The sequence below is a fragment of the Macrobrachium rosenbergii genome, chromosome 6, assembly GCF_040412425.1.
Source record: "Macrobrachium rosenbergii isolate ZJJX-2024 chromosome 6, ASM4041242v1, whole genome shotgun sequence".
Taxonomy (NCBI): domain Eukaryota; kingdom Metazoa; phylum Arthropoda; class Malacostraca; order Decapoda; family Palaemonidae; genus Macrobrachium; species Macrobrachium rosenbergii.
In genome coordinates this window covers 28,483,250-28,502,556 of record NC_089746.1, presented here as the reverse complement: position 1 = coordinate 28,502,556, position 19,307 = coordinate 28,483,250, and the positions used below count along the sequence as shown (strand labels likewise).

Here is a 19,307-nt window from a genome sequence, read left to right as displayed (position 1 = left end):
AGGTAGCAAGTGCCCTCACCTCGTGAGCGTTAACTCTCAACAACTTGAAGTTGGAGTCGTCACAACTAGAGTGTGGCCCTGATGACGTTCCCTAATGAAGAATGCCAGTGCATTCTTCGACATAGGTTTAACTGGTTGCCTCACAGAACACCATAAAACATCCAAGAGACCACGAGTGTCCTGTGTTCTTTTAAGGTAGTACTTGAGAGCTCTAACTGGACATAGAACTCCCTCAGGTTCCTGTCCAATAAGGTCTGCTAAACCTTTAATTTCAAAGTGTCTAGGCCAAGGGTTAGAAGACCTATCATTCTTAGCCAAGAACTTAGGGCTTAAAGAATAGACAGCATTGTGTTCCTTGAAGCCCACATGACGGCCTCGAACTTCGCTCACTCACTCTCTTCGCCATGAGGAATGCCGCTTTCAGTAACATCCTTAAGAGATGCAGAGTGGAGAGGCTCAAAAGGACTAAACATCAAAAACTTGAGCATTACGTCCAAGTTCCAAGCAGGGGGAATTAGCTGAGGAACCTTGGACGTCTTGAAAGAGCTCGTAAGATCGTGGAGGTCCTTATTGTCAGACAAAGCTAATCCTCTGTGTCTGAATACAATCGAAAGCATGCTCCGATAACACTTGATAGTCGGAACTGCTATATAGAGTTTTTCTCTTAAGTAAAGGAGAAAATCCGCAACCTGGCTCACAGTGATAGAGGAAGAGGAAAAACCCTTCTTTCTACACCAACCTTTGAAGGTTGCTCACTTCGCTAGATATATCCTTTAGATGAAGAACTTCTGGCTCTAGCGATGGCCCGTGCCACCTGGCCAGAAACCCCTTCGCTCTGACCAAGTTTCGATAGTCTGAAAGCAGTCAGGTTCAGAGCGGGAGATTCAAAGATATCACGTGAAGTGGGTTTGTATGAGCAGGTCTGCTCTCATAGGAAGGGTCCTCGGAACGCCTACCAACCAGAAGAGAAACTCCGAGAACCAGTGGTTCAAGGCCAAAACGTGGGGATGAGTCATCCTCGTCCCTTGTGAGGCCGCTAACTTGCGTGTGACTTCTCCCAGAATTTAGAACGGGAAAAGGCGTAAACATCTATTCCCCGTCCAATCCCAGGAAGAGCAACTATCGCAACTGCCCCAGGGTCGAGTACAGATGAGCTTTATAGAGGGGAGCCTCGCTGTTCTTGAGGTCGTGAAAAATATCCACAAGATGGCGACCCCAAAATTTCCAAACATCTTGGCAAACCTCCTGATGAAGGGTCCATTCCTTCGGCAGGAGTTGATGGCGCCAACAGAGCAGGTCTGGCTCGAACATTTTCGACCCCTGCAACAAAAACTTGTGAGAATCGAAATGTTGCGAGCATAGGCTCAAAGAATAATCTCTCTTGCAAGGCTGAACAGGGAACAAGTAGTATTGTCCGAGTTTGCTAGAACTACACGATTGCAAACTTGGACCTCGAAGAATTGGCGAGCTAAAAGATAGCCGCCAAATCTTTGAAGTCGATGTGCCAGGACACCTGTTCCTCTCTCCGGGTTCCTAACACTTCCTCTCCCTCTAGTGTTGCCCCCCAACCTGTTGACGACCCATCGGAAAAACAACACTAGGTTGGGGTTCAGAAGCTTGAGGGAGATCCCTTCTGCAATTTCGTTGGATCGAGCCACCACCCCAGATCCTCTTTATATAAGGAAGAATTCTCAATTCCTCTTCCAAGTCTTCCTTGCTTTGCCAGTTCTCCAACAAAAAGAACTGAAGAGGCCTGAGATGCAGACTCCCCAGAAAACAAACTTCTCCAGCGAGGAAATGGTCCCCAGCAGACTCATTCCTTCCTTCACCTAGCATGTTTCCTTTTCCAAGAAGGCCGAGACTTTTCCGACATAGAAGTTGCCGTTCTTGCACGGAGACGCTATAAAAGCCGCTGAATAGATCTGAATTCCCAGACACAATGGACAGTGAGGGGATCAGCTGCGACTTCTCACAGACCAGAAGTCCCAGGGACTTCACGAAAGTTGCAGAGTCAACTGAAGGTCCTCCAGATACCTTTTCGCTCGACGACGCCGAATCAACCAGTCGTCCAAGTAGAGTGAGATCCTGACGTCGACAGATGCAACTGCATCGCAACGTTTTTCATGAGACGGTAAACACCGGAGCAAAATGTGACGCCAACAGCATCTGGTGTTCCCAGGCGGTCAACCATCCAAGGACTGACCAGACCCAACGTTGCTTAACTCGCTGATCGGACGAGAAGCGGTGTTTTCAACGTGGTATGGCCATTGCAGAGTCCAAAGCAGAGAGCCCTGAACTGGTACGCCTAGTCCCCAAGACAACCTGAGATACTTCACCGAACGTGGATGAATTGGGCGTGAAGATAAGTATCTTGGAGATCCAAAGATACCATCCAATCCCCGGGATGAAGGGCTCCTAGTATTGACTGCGAGGTCTCCATCTTGAACTTTTCCTTCCGGACCAAATTGTTCGACCTGTTGACGTCCAAGACGGGTCTCCAGCCTACTGACAGTTTTGGGACTAGAAACAATCTGTAGTAAAATCCCGGGAACACCGAGTCCAAGACCTGTTCCACTGCTCTCCGCTCAACATCTGTTCGAGCAGGTCAAACAATTTCCTGTTTGACAGGAAGGCAGTTGGGAAACAAAAAACAAAAGAGGAGGAGACAGGAAGGGAATCAAGTAACCTCTCTCTAACAGTAGGAGGGACCAAACGTCCGCCCCTCACTCTTTCCAGGCTTGTGCAAAATGAAGCCTGGTTGCAAAGGGAGTCTGGAGATGAAAGGAGTCACTTGCTACCTCTCTTGGAAGTGACATTCCTTCGGAAAAAACTCTCTCTCGTGGTGCGGGTCTCGTGTTGCTTCCCATGGAAGCCCCTTTGTTAGGCAAACATTTAGCTTTCGTTTACTTTTTGTATCATTGAGATCGGTGCAAGTGTTATGAAGGAGATGCAGTTTGAATGTCGATAACTTTAGTTTTGAGAAAAACGATATTTTTTGCTTCTCTGTGTATTTATTTGCTTGCCGTTACACAGTTTGATGTTTTTATGACATAATGAAAAGCCAAAAAATAGACCTGCAAAGTAATATAACTTCGCTAAATGAAGCCAAATGAAGAGAGTGTCAAAACACGGCTGAGGTTGGCCAGCGACGTCATACTTAGTCAAGCTCTGAGCTGCTACTGACTGACTGCCACTGGCTGCCCTAGCGGCATTCCTGTCTTTCGCTGATGCGCACTATGTCCACAGGGTTGCCATAGATCGCATTAGATATTATTCCATAGCTAAAAGGAAATTACCACCGATATACTGACAATATCATTACATTATATGAAAAATGTAATTTGACTATGATAGGTTACTGTTTTGTTTATAACTCCTAACTGTGGCGAACTTTTAAATAAAACTTTCTGAGAAGATAGTCAGGATATGTATGATGCCATAAAAAAATATCCCAGAAAATTTGATTTCCGATTTTTTCACAAACGCCCCTCAAGACAAAGACAACTGCGAAGGTGGAGAGAGAGGAGCCAAGGTTGAAAAGTCTCAGAAACAGATCCTTAAGAAAAAGCCAGAGTCTGATAATCAGAGGAAGAAGAAGACGAAAAGAAGTTTCTCTTCATACAAAGGCTGTGACGAAGAGGATGTTCTTCCGCAGCTGGCGGGTCTTGAGTGAGTGGTGAAAGTAGTTCCGATTCGCCGATACGTAAGCGGGAACTCCCGCGAACGAAGAAGTCGTTTAGTAAACATAAAAAATGTGGAACGCTTCACGATTAGCGTGTCATCCTTGCGCAAGAGCCATGCTAATCTTCTCTGTATCGTTCCAATTTAGTATATGTACTGCCGAAGCAAGTACTGGCTAAATTAAGAAGGACATCAGATGTTGAAGCGGGTAGTTGTGCGACATGATAAACAACTGGAGCGGTGTCAACACAAGACTTGAAGCTATACGGCGAAGCGAGCGCGGAGCGTCATGGAGTGACGCGCGAGAGGCTCCGTGGCAAGTACTAGAAGCTGCCATGGATAGCGCGCACGGCGAAGCCAAGGTGAGGCGCGTGAAGCGTGAGAAGCGCACGAAGAGCATGACGCGCTCCTGGCGCGAGACAAGAGAAAAGGCCAACACCTCAACTCGGGAAGACGAATAGGAAGCCACTAAACACTCTCTAGACGACAGACGCTCTGTATCGCTTCCAAGCGGGAGACGAAGGTGAAAGTCTGTACCTCTTAACAGGCAGAAACGAATCTTGAAAGGTTCATGAGAGCATCCAGCTGTTGTTGCAAACCCAACAAAATCTTACGCGTTGGAGAAGCCACTCGGGAGAAGGGCTGAACCTGAGAGAAGGAAAGGGGGCGAGAGACGTATACTTCCTTCCACAGGGGAAGAAGCTCTAGCCCTTGCCTTAGCGACAGGGGGTCGAGTAGTGATCATTCGAAAAACACTTTATTCTCTTCTGCAGAGGAATATCCACGCAACTTTCGGGAAGAGTACAAACGTCTAGAGGAAGAGGACGCGTGAAGCGCCCTCTCCTCTAAGCTTCTCTAAGAGGGCGAGTCCAACCGAGCTCCAACCCCGAGGCGGGAGGACGTGTCGGAGGATGAGAAGCAATCCTTCAGGATGCGTGCCTGAGCACGATCCCTGGCAGCCTGGGTAGCGTCATCAGGACCCGCCGAAGGACGCCAGATCGGTGGGAAGCCCCGTAACCCTCATGCGGCTTTCGACATGCCCCCTCCTGGTCCTGGGAGTTCGACAGAGGTCCAGGCCTAGAGGCATTATAGGGCCGATCTGACGCCCCTCCACAACACTAGGGCACTAGCACTAACACTATGCATTTGAATTGCATTCACTTCAGTTTCAAGAGCACGCATTGACTCCACACGAGAGCCCGGGAATTACCTTCTGCAGCAACAAACTACAGGGATAGTACTAAAATTTACAGGGTTACTAGTAGGAGAAAACCTGACTGTCCATCTAAGGATGCACTCTAGAGGAAGATTCCTCAGCCTATCACGCTCCAATTTAAGCATATAGGCTTCATATTTCTTCCACTCACCTCAGACAATCCCACACATTCATTACCGATTATATAGAGCATTGAACACCCTTACATATCATACATAAAGAGTGAGGAACTATCAAAGTCTTGATAGCCTCACCTTACATTCACCCAAGCTACAGACTCGATAGCTAGAGGTAAGACATCTTAATTATAAGAAAAGTCAAAAGCAAAATCAAAACGGTCCACAAAGAGCGTATGCCAAGTCACAGATCCAGTCGAATACCAAAAACAACCAAAATACTTAAGTGACAACAAATTTCGAAATCCAAATGGCGGAGGAACTGACAACAGGTGTTGACAGTCCGCGACAGAGAAAATCTGAATAGAAAATGGGAATGGTTCTGATACCCGCCTCCCAGCGGCGCGGAATGGGTACTAACCACCTGACCGGTGCACTGCGTGTGCCGCGAAATTTGAAATTCTGTCGGACCTTCGGAGAATACAGCTATATATATATCTGGCAGGTAAGTCTCATGAACAAAATGCTGTTCTTCTGGATCACTCACGACATCTAGAATTTGGTTGGTCACCTTTCACGATCTAATCTTGCTGACATTGTATGTGTTGCTTGCTGATCCTGAGTCAAGCCTTTCAGGACAGGGTGCTATGCGGCAAGTGCCATACTCTTTCATTATGGCAATGCCTCCATGCTCAGTGATGTCCAAAATGCTAATGTTATTCCCTAATTTCCAAAACAGCATCCAAGCACTTGCAACTTTTGCACTAATGCACCTAGAAAGAAGGGCCTTTGCCATTTTTTTTTTTTTTTTAACGAAATCTGATTCTGCAAGAAGAAAACTTGTTAATCAACATCACCCATGCTGTGGTTATAAACCATAACAGTATCAACATCAGTATGTTGTTTTCTCAATTTTACTCCAAAGTTTGGCGCTTGGTTTTGGACAGCGTCTTATTTTGTTGGATGCCACACTAACAACTTTGTCTTTTTACTTCACAACAGACACCTCAAGTGAAAGTTTATGTATAACCCCGATTTTACTTCAGAATTTCTTTTCTAGCCTTGAGTGGCATTCTTGGTGCCCATCTTCTCAAATTTTCTGAAATGGGCAGGAATGCGAATAAGCTATTAAAAGCTATACGGTATGCATGCTAACTTGGAGGTTTTATCTTACCTGCAAAAAATATCCACATCTGGACCTTGTCCCATACTTTATGGGTTTACCTTTGATGAACTGTTTATCTCTAAGCTTCCTATAAAAGGGGACCACCATAGCTTTACAAATATTAAGAATTTTTTTAAATTGTGGTTTAATAACTTTATTCATATGTTGAAGAAGAGAAGGAACCTTGTTGTCAACCAAATGTATATTATATATATATATATATAATAAAAATTTCATCAAATGTCTTCTCATGCTGTTGATTACACAATTATTACACATCAGGAGACTCACACCAGTACAGCCTTCTAGATAGAAGTTTACTATAGTAATTAAGTATTAGAATTGAAAGGAATGTCCTCCTTCCAGCAATTGTCATTCCTTTCAAATGAATAATTCCCCATCACACAATAAAGGACAAGAGAAATTCAGTGATTATATATATATATATATATTACCTGAAGTGCTTGTACTTTCAAATGTGTTCAAATATTCAAATTAATACGGTCATGTACACATGGACATACGAATTTATAAGAGCCTATTATTGCAAGTGTGCATGTTTGTGAAAGAGTATTAACTTGTACTTATGCAAAGATTTTTATGAAATTACTGTATCAACATATTTAGTCAAAAATCCAGACAGGCAGTAAATCTGTTCACACCAATGCCGAGTGGCAGGAAATCTTGCCACAAATTTTTTGTTCTTGTCTACTTTCAAAATAATGTTACAACGTTCACTATTGTATTATTCAATCGGTTCACCCTTAGAGCACTGCACTCAACCATTTATTTGTAAAATGCTTATAGTAAGAAAAACTTACATTCTTTTACAAGGAGGTGACAGTGCTGATTCTGACCCCTTCACGCACTAAAGTTCAAACTAACACCACACTTTTTTGAAGTCCTAAAAGAATAGGGTTTAGTCAGTAACAAGATTAGACATGTTTGTTAATATCCTAATAGCAAGGGATACTCTGAACTTCCTAGTATTTTGTATAAACCTGTTTAAACTTGTTGGCAGGATTTCCTGCCACTGGGGATTAATGGGTCAATAAGATCAGTTTAGATGTTGTACCTGTACATTACTTGTTGGAATTCTTTCAAGTTAGAAAATTTATATATTCCTTTGACCACTTCAAAAATCATTGACCTTGTACAGTAAATTTTATTTTAACAGAGTTTTATATGCAAAAGTCTGGTATGACCATAGGTAATCCTTTTTTCCTGTCATTAACAATATTTACATGGATTTTAATTATTTAAATTGTTACCAAGAATTCTGACGGAAAAAAAGTTATGACCCAAATATGAGATTCAACATTTTTTGTTCAGCCAGTTCATTAACACCTTTAGGAGTTTCCCCTAGCTCAACAACTTATAAAAATCTACTGGCATCAGATCATTTTTATTGTAACCTTCACCAAAGGGTTAAATTATCTATTTTTGATAGTGAGGCCACTGTTCCTCCTCAAAGGAGTTAGGCTACACTTCCATGGTCACCCCAGGGGTCCATAAAACAGACTAACCAATCTTAAAGAATTCTTTTATAGCTGGTCTTGGCCAAAATGACACATGTTGGCACAGTGATAGAATATAAAGGACTCAGGACAGGATGACCCTATCTCATGTCCACAAAATGACTGCATCGGCTTTTTCCTTTGTCTTACTAGCACAGATGGGACAACAGGCTTATGTCCGCTATCTTCCTCATTATGCTCTGGTCTGTCACAGAGTTCACTCGTCTCCAATGTTTGCTCCGAACACCACAATCTTCATAACTTTAAAGTTAAGTTATGAAGATTGTGGTATTCGGAGCAAACATTGGAGAGGAATGAATTTTGTTAAAATTGGGAACCAGTAGGTCTCCTGCAAGGTGGGAAGTTAGGATTAGATCTCTAGGCTTCGCTGTAATTGCCGTGATTTTTTTTTTTATAGACAAAACGATAATTAGCATTAATGCAATAATATTAGACAATTTTGTTATTGAAACTCATTAGTCAATGGCTTTTTTAACAATAATAGATAAAATGAAGTTACCACCAAAAGTGTTAATCTGGTTAGCCCAACCTGTTTACAGAAAATTGCCATAATCATAGTTCCTAATCATGCTTGATTTACGAGCCTTGGTGTTTACTAAAGGCCAGTATTTCCTTTGTAGTGTTTTTTAATTAAACTAAATGGATTTTGTGATATAGAAAGTTCCCCAGTTATCCTTAATATTGGGGGTCTTTCCAAGTGTTGAAGGAAACACATTCATGCTGACCTACTTCTAACGGATATTACTCCACTGGTAGTGACATCACATTTTCAAGATTGTCGTGACTATCTTCATTTCCCAACAGGAATAAGAAAATTAATCTTTTGTGATTGTGAGCTTTGCCAAACAAATTAAAATCTTACAGTTTCTGATTTTATATAAATTTGGTGCGATAGTTCCAATAATTAATGATTTTAAATATGTACCAACTAACATAGCCAATCACCTTTACCTCGTGCTTGGGAATAGACCAGGTAATCAAAGTTATGTAATGTATAAAAATACAGTGGATGGGTATTCATTTAGTTTTGTCTTAACTGAGTTTAGAAGAATTCGTGAGTAAATCCTTCAAGGCAATGTTTAGTAATTGTGAATTAACATTTTAATACATTACTAGTACTTTATGGCTATGACCCACTGATCATGCTACCTAACATCATAGTACGTCATTTGGCATGGTGATGAATGAATGAAAATTAAATTAAAAACTGCAAAAAGGCATATGCTCTTACACGGGAACACACACATTTCCTCATGTTTCCATACACACACTAAAAAAAAAAAAAAAAATCAGAATAAGTTGTCATATTTTCAAATTTGGTTGATTTTACAATTCATTAGGCACCTTAAGGGTTTTCATATCTTTATTATCTTTATATTTTATAAATTAAATTACAGTTCATGAATATTAAAATTGGAACTGCTGAAAATGTAGAAGATTGACAAAATTTCCCTCACTGATTTACTTCCAAAGTTGATAATCGCTGTTGGTTATACTTTGGACATTCACACAATACATGCAGTCCCTGGTTATTGGTGGGGGTTTTGTTCTGACGGCATGACAATAAGTGAAAATTGCCGATAACCAAAAATCGGTGCTTCTGTTAGGTATGTATCAGCACCAATATGCGATTATCGGCGCCGATTAGTGCAAATCGGTGCATATCGGCGCCGAAAATCTGGATCGCCAATAACCGGGGACTGTCTGTATAATATGTTTGACTGTTTATCATCACTTTAACTCTTTTAGGTGTAACCTTTGACTCACATCTAACTTCTGAGAAACATCTAATGACAACTTCAGCAAATGCCGAATGAAAGTTGGGTATTGTTCGTAAGGCCTCATATTTATAACAGTGACAAAATAAATGCAACCTTTTTAGGTCATTTGTACTCCCTTTACTAGAATACTGTTCTCCAGTGCAGATGTCTGCTTCTGCCAAAGATTTATCTCTTTTAGATAAGAGTAGATCGTGGGGGTAGGTTTCATTTGTACTCCCTTTACTAGAATACTGTTCTCCAGTGTGGATGTCTGCTTCTGCCAAAGATTTATCTCTTTTAGATATTGTTTGTGGGGGTAGGTTTCTGTTTCCTAACAGCAGTAGTTATGGCTTGGACCATCGACAGATGGTCTCTTGTTTGTCACTTTTCCTTAAATTGTATTTCAACAGAGACCTGATCCCCTTTATCTGCCAAGAGCAACCAGACTCGCTGAACAGCAGCACCAATATGCAGTAAATGTGCCTCGGTGTCAAACTTCTCAGTTCCAGAGGTCCTTTATCCCACACTGTTGGACAGTGGAACAGCCTCCCAGAGGACGTCATGCAACTGGAACTCAGAAGTTCAAGCACACGTGCAATGCATTACCACCCTAAGTACTATTCTCCTTGCATTTTAATACATTTTTAACAGTTTGTTAATTTTTTTTTTTCTTTTGTAATAAGTGGGATCTCTTCTTTCAGTATTTCCCTTTACCTCCTCTTACTTCTTCCTAATGAACATCATATTCTTTGGAAGCTTGAATTTCAAGCCAATGGTCTCCGTGGGCTTGTTCCATTAGAAAAGGTTTCATCTTCTGAATACAGGCACTCCCAAGTTTACAACAGGTTCTGTTCAGATGCCGCGTCATAAGCTGAAAATCATTGTAACCCAAAATATCATTGAAAATCCTAAGAAAACCTTACTTTTAATCATTTGAGTGTCTTGTAAACAACATAAACTGCATTTCTGAGTTTTTCCATAAAAAAAAAAAAAAAAAATCCCAATTTTGACCATTCTGCCCTTTTTGGAGTCATATTTCTTCTGTTGGATCGGCATCAGTGGCATTGTAAACCTGGAATATGCGTTGTAACCCAGGAAATAATCTTTGATGAATATATTTGAAGAGCATTGAAAGCTCAGGAGGTCATAAGCCAAGCCCGTTGCAACCCGGGGACTGCCTGTAATAATATTAATAATAATTTGCAATCTCAGCATTCAGGAGGAGGGTCATGTGGAGTGTTCATTAAGTGTCCATGTGTCAAAGGACTATGGCCTATTTGAAGAATAGTCAGAATTACTTGTGTGTGTCTCTCTCTCTCTGATACAGACTCCATTTTCCAACACAGGATTTTATCTGTGTCAATTTATTATTTACAGGTTCCTCATTCCATATATTTTGCCATTTATTTACAAGGACTGTTTTTATACATCTTACATAGTCACTAATAGGGATGTTTACATTTGCTCTTGTCATGTGGACTGCTTCTTTAGCTGCTTTATCAGCCATTTCATTTCCTTTAATCCCTATTTCAGTATTTTTTCCATTATTATACAACTTATGGAGTAAAAACATAATTTGTTGTACATTATTTTTTGGTTTGTAACTCTGAATGGCTTCTATACCACTACTTGAATTGCTAAAAATCACAAAAGTATTAAAATACGCTTCTTTAATTATTTTTATGGCTGATGCTATTGCATACACCTCAGCTGTAAATGCTGAGGCATTTTCAGGTAGAGAGAACTGATACATTTTGTCTTGGGATACTGCTGCATATCCCACTCGATTTTGTGACTTGGACCCATCTGTGTATAGCTGACCCACTATTCACAGTTCAGGATTTAAGTATTCACCTATTTGCAAATTTCTCTGTGGAACATAACTCCATATAATTCGTGGAAAATTTGCCTATTCACAGATTTGTTCATATTATTATTATTCAGTAAATGAAACATTCATATGGAACAAGCCCACAGGGGCCACTGACTTAATATTCAAGCTTCCAAGAATATGGCGTTCATTAGGAAGAAGTAAGAGGAAGTAAAGGAAAATACAGAAAGAAGAGATACCACTTACTAAAATTGAAAAAATAAATTAATAAACAAAGCATATCTAAAATATTCACTAATTATTTTAATTTTACTTTCGTGACTAAATACTATACATTTTTTGATAAAAAATTTACTAAATTTCAAATATTAATATTAATGTAAACACAACAAACTATTAATAAAATCTATTTTTTTATTAGACTTTTGCCAAACGATGTACCAATGTCACCCCTATCTACTTTAAAAGAAAACAGTAAGGCTTGAATACTACTTTATGAAAGAGAATATGCGTGCCTGAATACGTATAGGGATAACTTGATTAGTTTTTGCCTTGGTAAGAATAACAGCTGTAGGAGTGTTCACTTGTACTGTAAGCCATACATTTTTATAAATGATAATAAAGTGTTTTAGGAGGATAGTTTAAGGCATATTGGTGTTTGAACTACTAAAATAGGCAGTTGTGTGTTTATAGGATGATAGTTTAAGGAATATTTGGTGTTTGAACTATCAAAATAGGCAGTTACTTTTTAAGCATTTTTAAATGGGTATACATATCCTCGCTGTAATCTGTCATGCCAAGGATGAAACACCGAATTCAAAAACACTCCCACTTCAGTTAGGCTAAAGCACATTACCAATAAGAGAAGTCTCCACTTTCTTGGTGCAACAACTTGAAACTTGTATGGAGAACAAAGGAATGTTAAAACCAGTTTCAAAAATAGGTCTCAAGGTAAGGTTAAGACTGACATATCATCAAGAAATGATGCCCCTTCAGGACTAACATTTAAATACCTTATCAACAATATTTCTTAATATAATATATATATATATATATATATATATATATATATATATATATATATATATATATATATATATATATATATATATATATATATATATATATATACATAAAACACACACATATATGTATATATATATACATTATATATATAAATATATATGTATTATATATGTATATATATGTATATATATGTATATATGTATGTACATATATATGTATACATATATGTGTATGTATATATATATGTATATACATATAATATATATACAGTCATGCTAAGAATAGGATACCAAATTCAAAAGCACTTCTGCCTGACAGTTAGGACAAAGCACCTTACCAATAAGAGAAGTCTGTACTTTCTTGGAGCAACAACTTAAAACTTGCATGCAGAACAGAGGAAGGTCAAAACCAGTATCTTATCTAAGTCCTAACACAGCTCTAAATAGCTTTATAAAACTGGAAACAGATGCAGTGGCATCCTGAGAACTAGCTTTAAGGGATGTACTTCCAAAATCACCTTGGTGGTTGTTTTAGATTAAGTCAGCACAGTGCCACCACAACCTCATTGGTTGGCTCCTGTGCACTCACTCCACACTATGATGAGTATTAGGTACAGAGCTATTCAACTTTAAAATGTTTTACTAACTTTCTCATTTGTCTGGTAATCCCTTTTCCAAAAGGCACAGACTTTTCTTATTAATGCACCTTACCTTAAGAGTGCTGGTTAACAGATTCATCTTTGGCAAAAGGAAGTGCAAGAGGAACAATGCAAACTATAAATCTCTTAATAACTAAAGAATCGACCAAATCAGGGTTGAAAACCCTCAAGTCTAAAGGAAGGACCGAGATTGTAGAACCAGCAAATCTATAGATGAAGATGGTGAGGTAATAAATGCCAGAGAAGACATAGCAGGGAACGCCAGCAATGACATCACAGAATGCCGAACCAGATGGCTGGGTGGGAGAAGGGAGAAGGTTCCTGCATGACATCAACACGGAACCTGGGCAACAGCAGGAGCCACCTGCACAACACTTTAAGAGGAGATTGCCAAGAAGCAAGAGCCTGTTCTAGCACAAGGCTTCCTTAATCTAGATAAGTAAGTGGCGAAAGAGAAAGAGCCGGTAGTACAAAGGGGGGCATTTGTCAAAGTTAACATGTGCGATATGATAAGAGGGGAAACTGAGTTAATGGGGGGAAAGGTTAACATCTGAAACAGGGGGTCATATAGGGCAAGTAAAAGCTTAACAAGAATTGACACAGCGCAGCAATTACTGAAGTACAGTAGAACCCCGGTCCTCGACTGTACTAGAACTCGAAATAATCGGATTTCAACACGAAATGTTGAGTAAATTTTGTGTCGGAGTTCAAACAACAAACCGAATCCGACCCGATGAATCATATGATGCTTGTAGAAAAAGTTTGAGGCGGCTGCCGCTAGTTGGCGTTGTTGGTGGCGTTCTTCCCATGCTTATTTAAAAGCATTTAAAGCCCACACATGCTGCTGCTGCTGTTGTTGAAAAACAAGCCATATTATCACATGAAATTAATAATACAGTATTTATAAACGAATTACTGTATGTCTGTTATCATAAAATTAAGAAAATTTCCGAAATTACGTTGGAACTCGGCACCTGGCAGATATAAATAAACCAGGCGCCGCCCTAGTGGTGTATCGCGGTACTAATTACATAAACATTCAGAATGTTTATGTAATTAGTACCACAATACACCACCAGGGCAGCGCTCTGGTTTGTTTATATCTGCCACAGGGTGCCGAGTTCCGACGTAATTTCGGAAATTTTTCTTAATTTTATGATAACAGACATACAGTAATTCGGTTTATAAATACTTTATTATTAATTTCATGTGATATGGCTTGTTTTTCAATGTTATCATTATTAACAACAGTTTTCATGTGTACCTGTTACAGTACATTCTGGTAGTGCCTATAAGGCTACTTACCCTAGCCTATGGTAATACGGCCGCATTGGTCATAGGCCAACTTTTTTGATACAGTATGCATTTAAAAATGTAAAAAGTGCTTCTGATACGTTAAGTTATTCAACTCTGAACCTATTTGTGATTTGTGTAAAGTTTTGTATAAAAAGGCAAGGTTGGGGTAATGACTGGTGGTCAGGAATGGATTAATCCATTTTCAGTTATTTCTTATGGGAGTAATTAACTCAGAATTTGACAAAATCGAATCTCAACACTTCTTCTGGAACGAATTAGCGTTGAGAACCAAGGTTCTACTGTAATTGTAATCTCTATAATCCCTACACCAGTTCACACACATCACTATCACTTTTCTCCCAAAATAACCCTTTAGAGAAAGTGTTGAATTTCAGCTAGAAGACAGTTGAGATGTGATGAAGGACACAGACCATGTTCACGGAGAACACCAACACAGACACAAGGCAGTCCAGAGAGAGAGAGAGAGAGAGAGAGAGAGAGAGAGAGAGAGAGAGAGAGAGAGAGAGAGAGAGAGAGAGAGAGAGAGGATGTGATCTTCACCCTAATTACATACAGTCATACTTCTCTTCTCAACAATCAAAGATGTATATTTCTCAATTCCTATTATTCTTCTCCTGAACAACACAGGAAGCATAAGAAGGCAGAGCTGGAGTGAGAGAGGAATTTTTATGCAGAGCAGGAGTGAGAGAAGAATTAACCTATCATGCAATGCAAGAAAAAACCACACTCGTGCCTCAACAGCAAGGTTAACACACAAACACACACACATCCATCAGGCACAAGTGAAACATTCAGTTTGCACAAACATGTTCCTTTACAGCCTAATGCTTCCATATCTGCTTGCTGCAGATGACAATGCAAAAAAAGAAAACAAGCACAATACTGTACTGGAGAAATTCAGCCAGAAATAATCAAAATTATTACCAATGCCGATTCACACCGTCTGTACAAGGATACGGCATGAAGAATTCTGACAAGAACGCACACATCCCAACGTCCCTTGGTGGGAAACAGGTGATTACAGAGACCGTCCTGAGGGTTAGCAAAGCGTTTTCATTTCATTTATTTCGATTCTGAATGCCAATTGCACCTAATGGCTCGAAGATATAAGCTAACTTTAACAGTACCTAAGATTCATTTACAATAAAAAAATTTAAAAAGTTAACTGTATCTAAAACACACCCATTGGTGCTGCAAAGATTCTGTTCCTAGGCCTATATATGCTGGTTTTCCTTACATGGTAAAAATTCATCTTACTTAACATTCAAATTTCTATACCTGTACTACCAACTTCTGGTAGGAAAACTCATGAAATTATCTACATAACCTTGCCATTAATACTAATAGCTATTTAAATTAACCATTTTCTACATATAATTTAAAGAATCATCATCTTTTACTAATCAAAGAACTGGTAATCTCCAAAAATAGATACTTTAGTAAACTAGACTGCATCTCAGAAGTCTTAGATTTTTGTTAGGCCTTTCAGTCATATTGAACACAGGCTAAAACTCCAATTCTCAGAGAAAACTATTTGTAATTCATATTCATATTTAGAAGGTTTTGTTGTAACTATTGAACTTATTAGATCTATTGTTATATGATGTAAAGTTACAGTAGTTATGATGGCCATTTCGAGTAACATGTTATGCAAGTTGGCATCGGCAACAATGCCAACCTTGTCACATACTTTGAGTTACGAATCATAAAAAAAATTAAAACAAAAAATAAATAAATAACTTCACATGGATTATGAATGATACCAATGCATTAAAGAGATCATATTTACATACCCTGGTTCCAGGCATGAATAGCTAGCAAATACATTCTCAATTTCCATTTTCAACTGGGGATCATTTAAAGAACCATAATTTTGCACGAGTTACCAAACACTGGTTAATTTAATAAAATTTTTGAATGATTTTATGCTAAACTGAGGAGTATTTAGAAAACTACAATTGCACATACTAATTCAAGGCTTTATTCTGCTTACCTTCTTCCATTATTCACATTACGGAATATAGTGCTCTCATATGTTGTAGTCGTTTTGGTTGAGGTAACAGACCGCAAGGAGCGACGGGGGGATGGTGTGTGTTTTTCAGGATCAAATACAACTTCTCCCCTATTAGTTTCCCCCGCTAAAAAAAAAATTTATACATTAGCCTAAAGCATGAGCTTCAAAATGTTGTAAGTATAAATATATTGTTAACAATCTTAAACACATAACTAGAAAGGAAAAGACAGAATGACTACTTTTTAACCTAAGAAATAAAAATACCTAGTATGCAGCCTTCAGTAGATTTAGAATAGATCACTCAAAGTCGATTAATAGACAGTTTAGTGGCCTGGCCTTCCAAGAAGTAACAAAATTCGTAGAGTAGTAGAGACCCAGTAGGCAGAGCCTAAGCACTAAGCTCAGAGCCAGTGTAGCAATCATGAGAAAATTTGTCTGATCCTCTCTTCCCTCTTGTTATTGTAAGCTTTATGGAGGTCTTCGAAGCTGTTAAATACAGATGGGCATAAAATATAAACAAAATTTTACACCGTCCGAGAAGTAATAGATTACTTGAGCTTGGGCTATCAGCTTATCAGTGGTGGAAACCTTGGATAAATATGTACCTTCATGCTCCCAAAATTCAACAGTGGGATTTCCTAACAACTAACGATAAGATAGAAAGCAAAGTTACTCTCATATTTGGTTCAGAGGAAAGCATCAAGCCACAACGATACGACTAAGGGCTTTACACCTCATACTAAATTTTAACACTTGTATGAGGCAAAATCAAATACATCTTTACAAACTACACAACCTTCTCTAGGGAAAGGTTTTAAAGGAAATAAAGATGTGTTTACAGTACAGAATCCATGAAGATTATTTTAAGAAATGGTAGAAGCTCAAGAACCAACTCTGTGTGCATTCTTGGACACAGGAGTGTTTGGCCTCCTTACAACACAGATAAATTCTTAACTCCTCTCAAAGGTTTATGCACGTCCAGGTAAACCCTTAAGAATACTAACTGGACTTAAGAAAGCCACTTCCACTTCTTCATCGCCTACCAAAGCAGTTAAATTAGGCACTGTCACAAATCTGGGAAGAGCTTTCACTTGTATATTTTTGCTCTAAGCAATAAAAGAGAGAGGTTGCCACTAGAATAAAGCCCACATACAAGAAAGGGCTTGAAGCTCACTAATACACCTTGCCACAGCAAGACAGGTGTCATCAAAGTTCTGAAGTGATGCCTTATAAAAAGGCTCAAACTGAAGTTATATTAAAACCTGAAGAACTATGTCTAAATTTCATCATAAACCATGATAGGGAGACTTGAAATTTCCAGCACAAAAGATTGAAAACCTCTTAAGAATTTAAATCATGAGCAATATTCCAGTCAGCATGGTGCAGAACTGAATACGATGTAAAGCAGTATCCTTTGGTTGCTGTGACAGAAAACTGCTCTGCATACCTGAGATACTGGCAGAACTTAAATCAGGATATCTAGTGGAACGGGTACTGGGTATCACTCTGGATAAGAACCAAGATCAATTAACTGACCACTGTTATTCATACAAAAGTCTAAAAGTGGAGGGCCTTCTAGACTTAAGGACTGCTTCCTTGGCCATTTTAAGAAATACCCTTAGCTTGTAACCGACTACCGTAAAAACCCCCTATTTTGTGGGGGATGCGTACCACACCCCGCTGTGAATAGCTAAAACCCACGAATACTTAGAACCCTTCTAAAAACACTTAGAACTGCCTATTTTGATAGTTCAAACACACACACACACACACACAAAAAAAAAGTTTGTTGGGAAAACCGTAAGAAATACCAAACCATATCTCGAACATAGCCTAGCCTACACTAGGGTATTCGGTACATGTGTACATATATGGTAGCCTAGCCTACACTATAATGTATACTGTATCCATACATGGTATAGTAATTATTAATATCAGCTAATTCTGGAGGTTCATGCAAAGTGACTCATGATAATTCAGTGCAAAGAGAAATTGAATAACAAGAATTCGCTTAGCCTACACTATGGTACATTGTATACATATACGGTAGCATAGTCTACATTATACTGTACAGTACTCTATATTCACATATCGTATTATACAAACGTCAACATAACATATATGCATCTTTCAAAATGTTATGCCTTAATTCACTATATCCAATAATATTGTATATATATTCTTATATTGCTCTTGTATTATAAATTGTGGTCATAGCGATCAATGTTTTGGTTTGGAAATTGTTTATGCAGTGTTTATTTCGCCTTATTTAACTCAGTTCTGAGCACTTTTCTTGCTTCTAGTTAGCGTAAATGAATCTCTAGATACTTTATTTATATAGGGCAAGGTTATTTTTTGTTATACGAAGTGTTTTCAAGTCGAAATATAACTAAACTACGTCTCGTTATGAAATTAATTTATTTTTTCATTAATAGATGACGATGGCTGTTTGGGGACATTTGTTGTGTAAAAAAAATTCAAGATTCCATTTCCTATTTTCACTTGATTTCGTCATAATACAAGCTTTACGTATTTATCGCTTTATCGGCGTAAAAATAACACTAATATGTTCTTTCATACCCAGTAGTTTTGATTAAAATACTTTCTCTCCAATTTTAACTACGATAGTGTTCCATCCATGTTGCTGATGCACGATAATTGACAGCATAGTCATTAGCAGCTTGAACATTGTTTTCTCAGCTTCAGCTACAACTTGTAGCTTAAATTTAGCAGTATATTTCCTTGACGATCTTTTATCCATACCGAATAAGGGTATAATGTAAAAATATATCAGTCCTATTCTACTTAACGTCATTTGTACTATAACCTATGGTAATTGTGCATTACCATACGATGGTCGAAACATAAGCAAAAGGGCTGTTGTTATCCAATTCAGTGATAAACAAAACAACAGTTTCTCGGTCGGTTGTTTATGGCTGTACGCATTTATGCAAGAGTATAACGTTGCTAAGGGTACTTTTATCA

The 19,307-nt window shown here is 38.7% G+C and overlaps 1 protein-coding gene, 1 non-coding gene and 1 pseudogene across 11 annotated transcripts in view; all 3 read right to left on the bottom strand.

The window, feature by feature from the left end:
* LOC136839388 (lamina-associated polypeptide 2, isoforms alpha/zeta-like) overlaps positions 1–19,307 on the bottom strand; it is a 74,017-nt gene that overhangs the window by 15,930 nt on the left and 38,780 nt on the right. For all 10 annotated transcript variants that reach the window (XM_067105356.1, XM_067105358.1, XM_067105359.1 and 7 more), the window contains one exon: positions 16,302–16,446. In XM_067105356.1, coding sequence (XP_066961457.1) covers positions 16,302–16,446 — 145 coding nt within the window. The remainder of the gene's footprint in view (positions 1–16,301; positions 16,447–19,307) is intronic.
* LOC136839874 (5S ribosomal RNA) lies at positions 2,155–2,272 on the bottom strand (annotated as a pseudogene).
* LOC136839867 (U6 spliceosomal RNA) lies at positions 3,749–3,853 on the bottom strand. Its single transcript, XR_010853473.1, has one exon. It is a non-coding gene; the product is annotated as a U6 spliceosomal RNA (small nuclear RNA).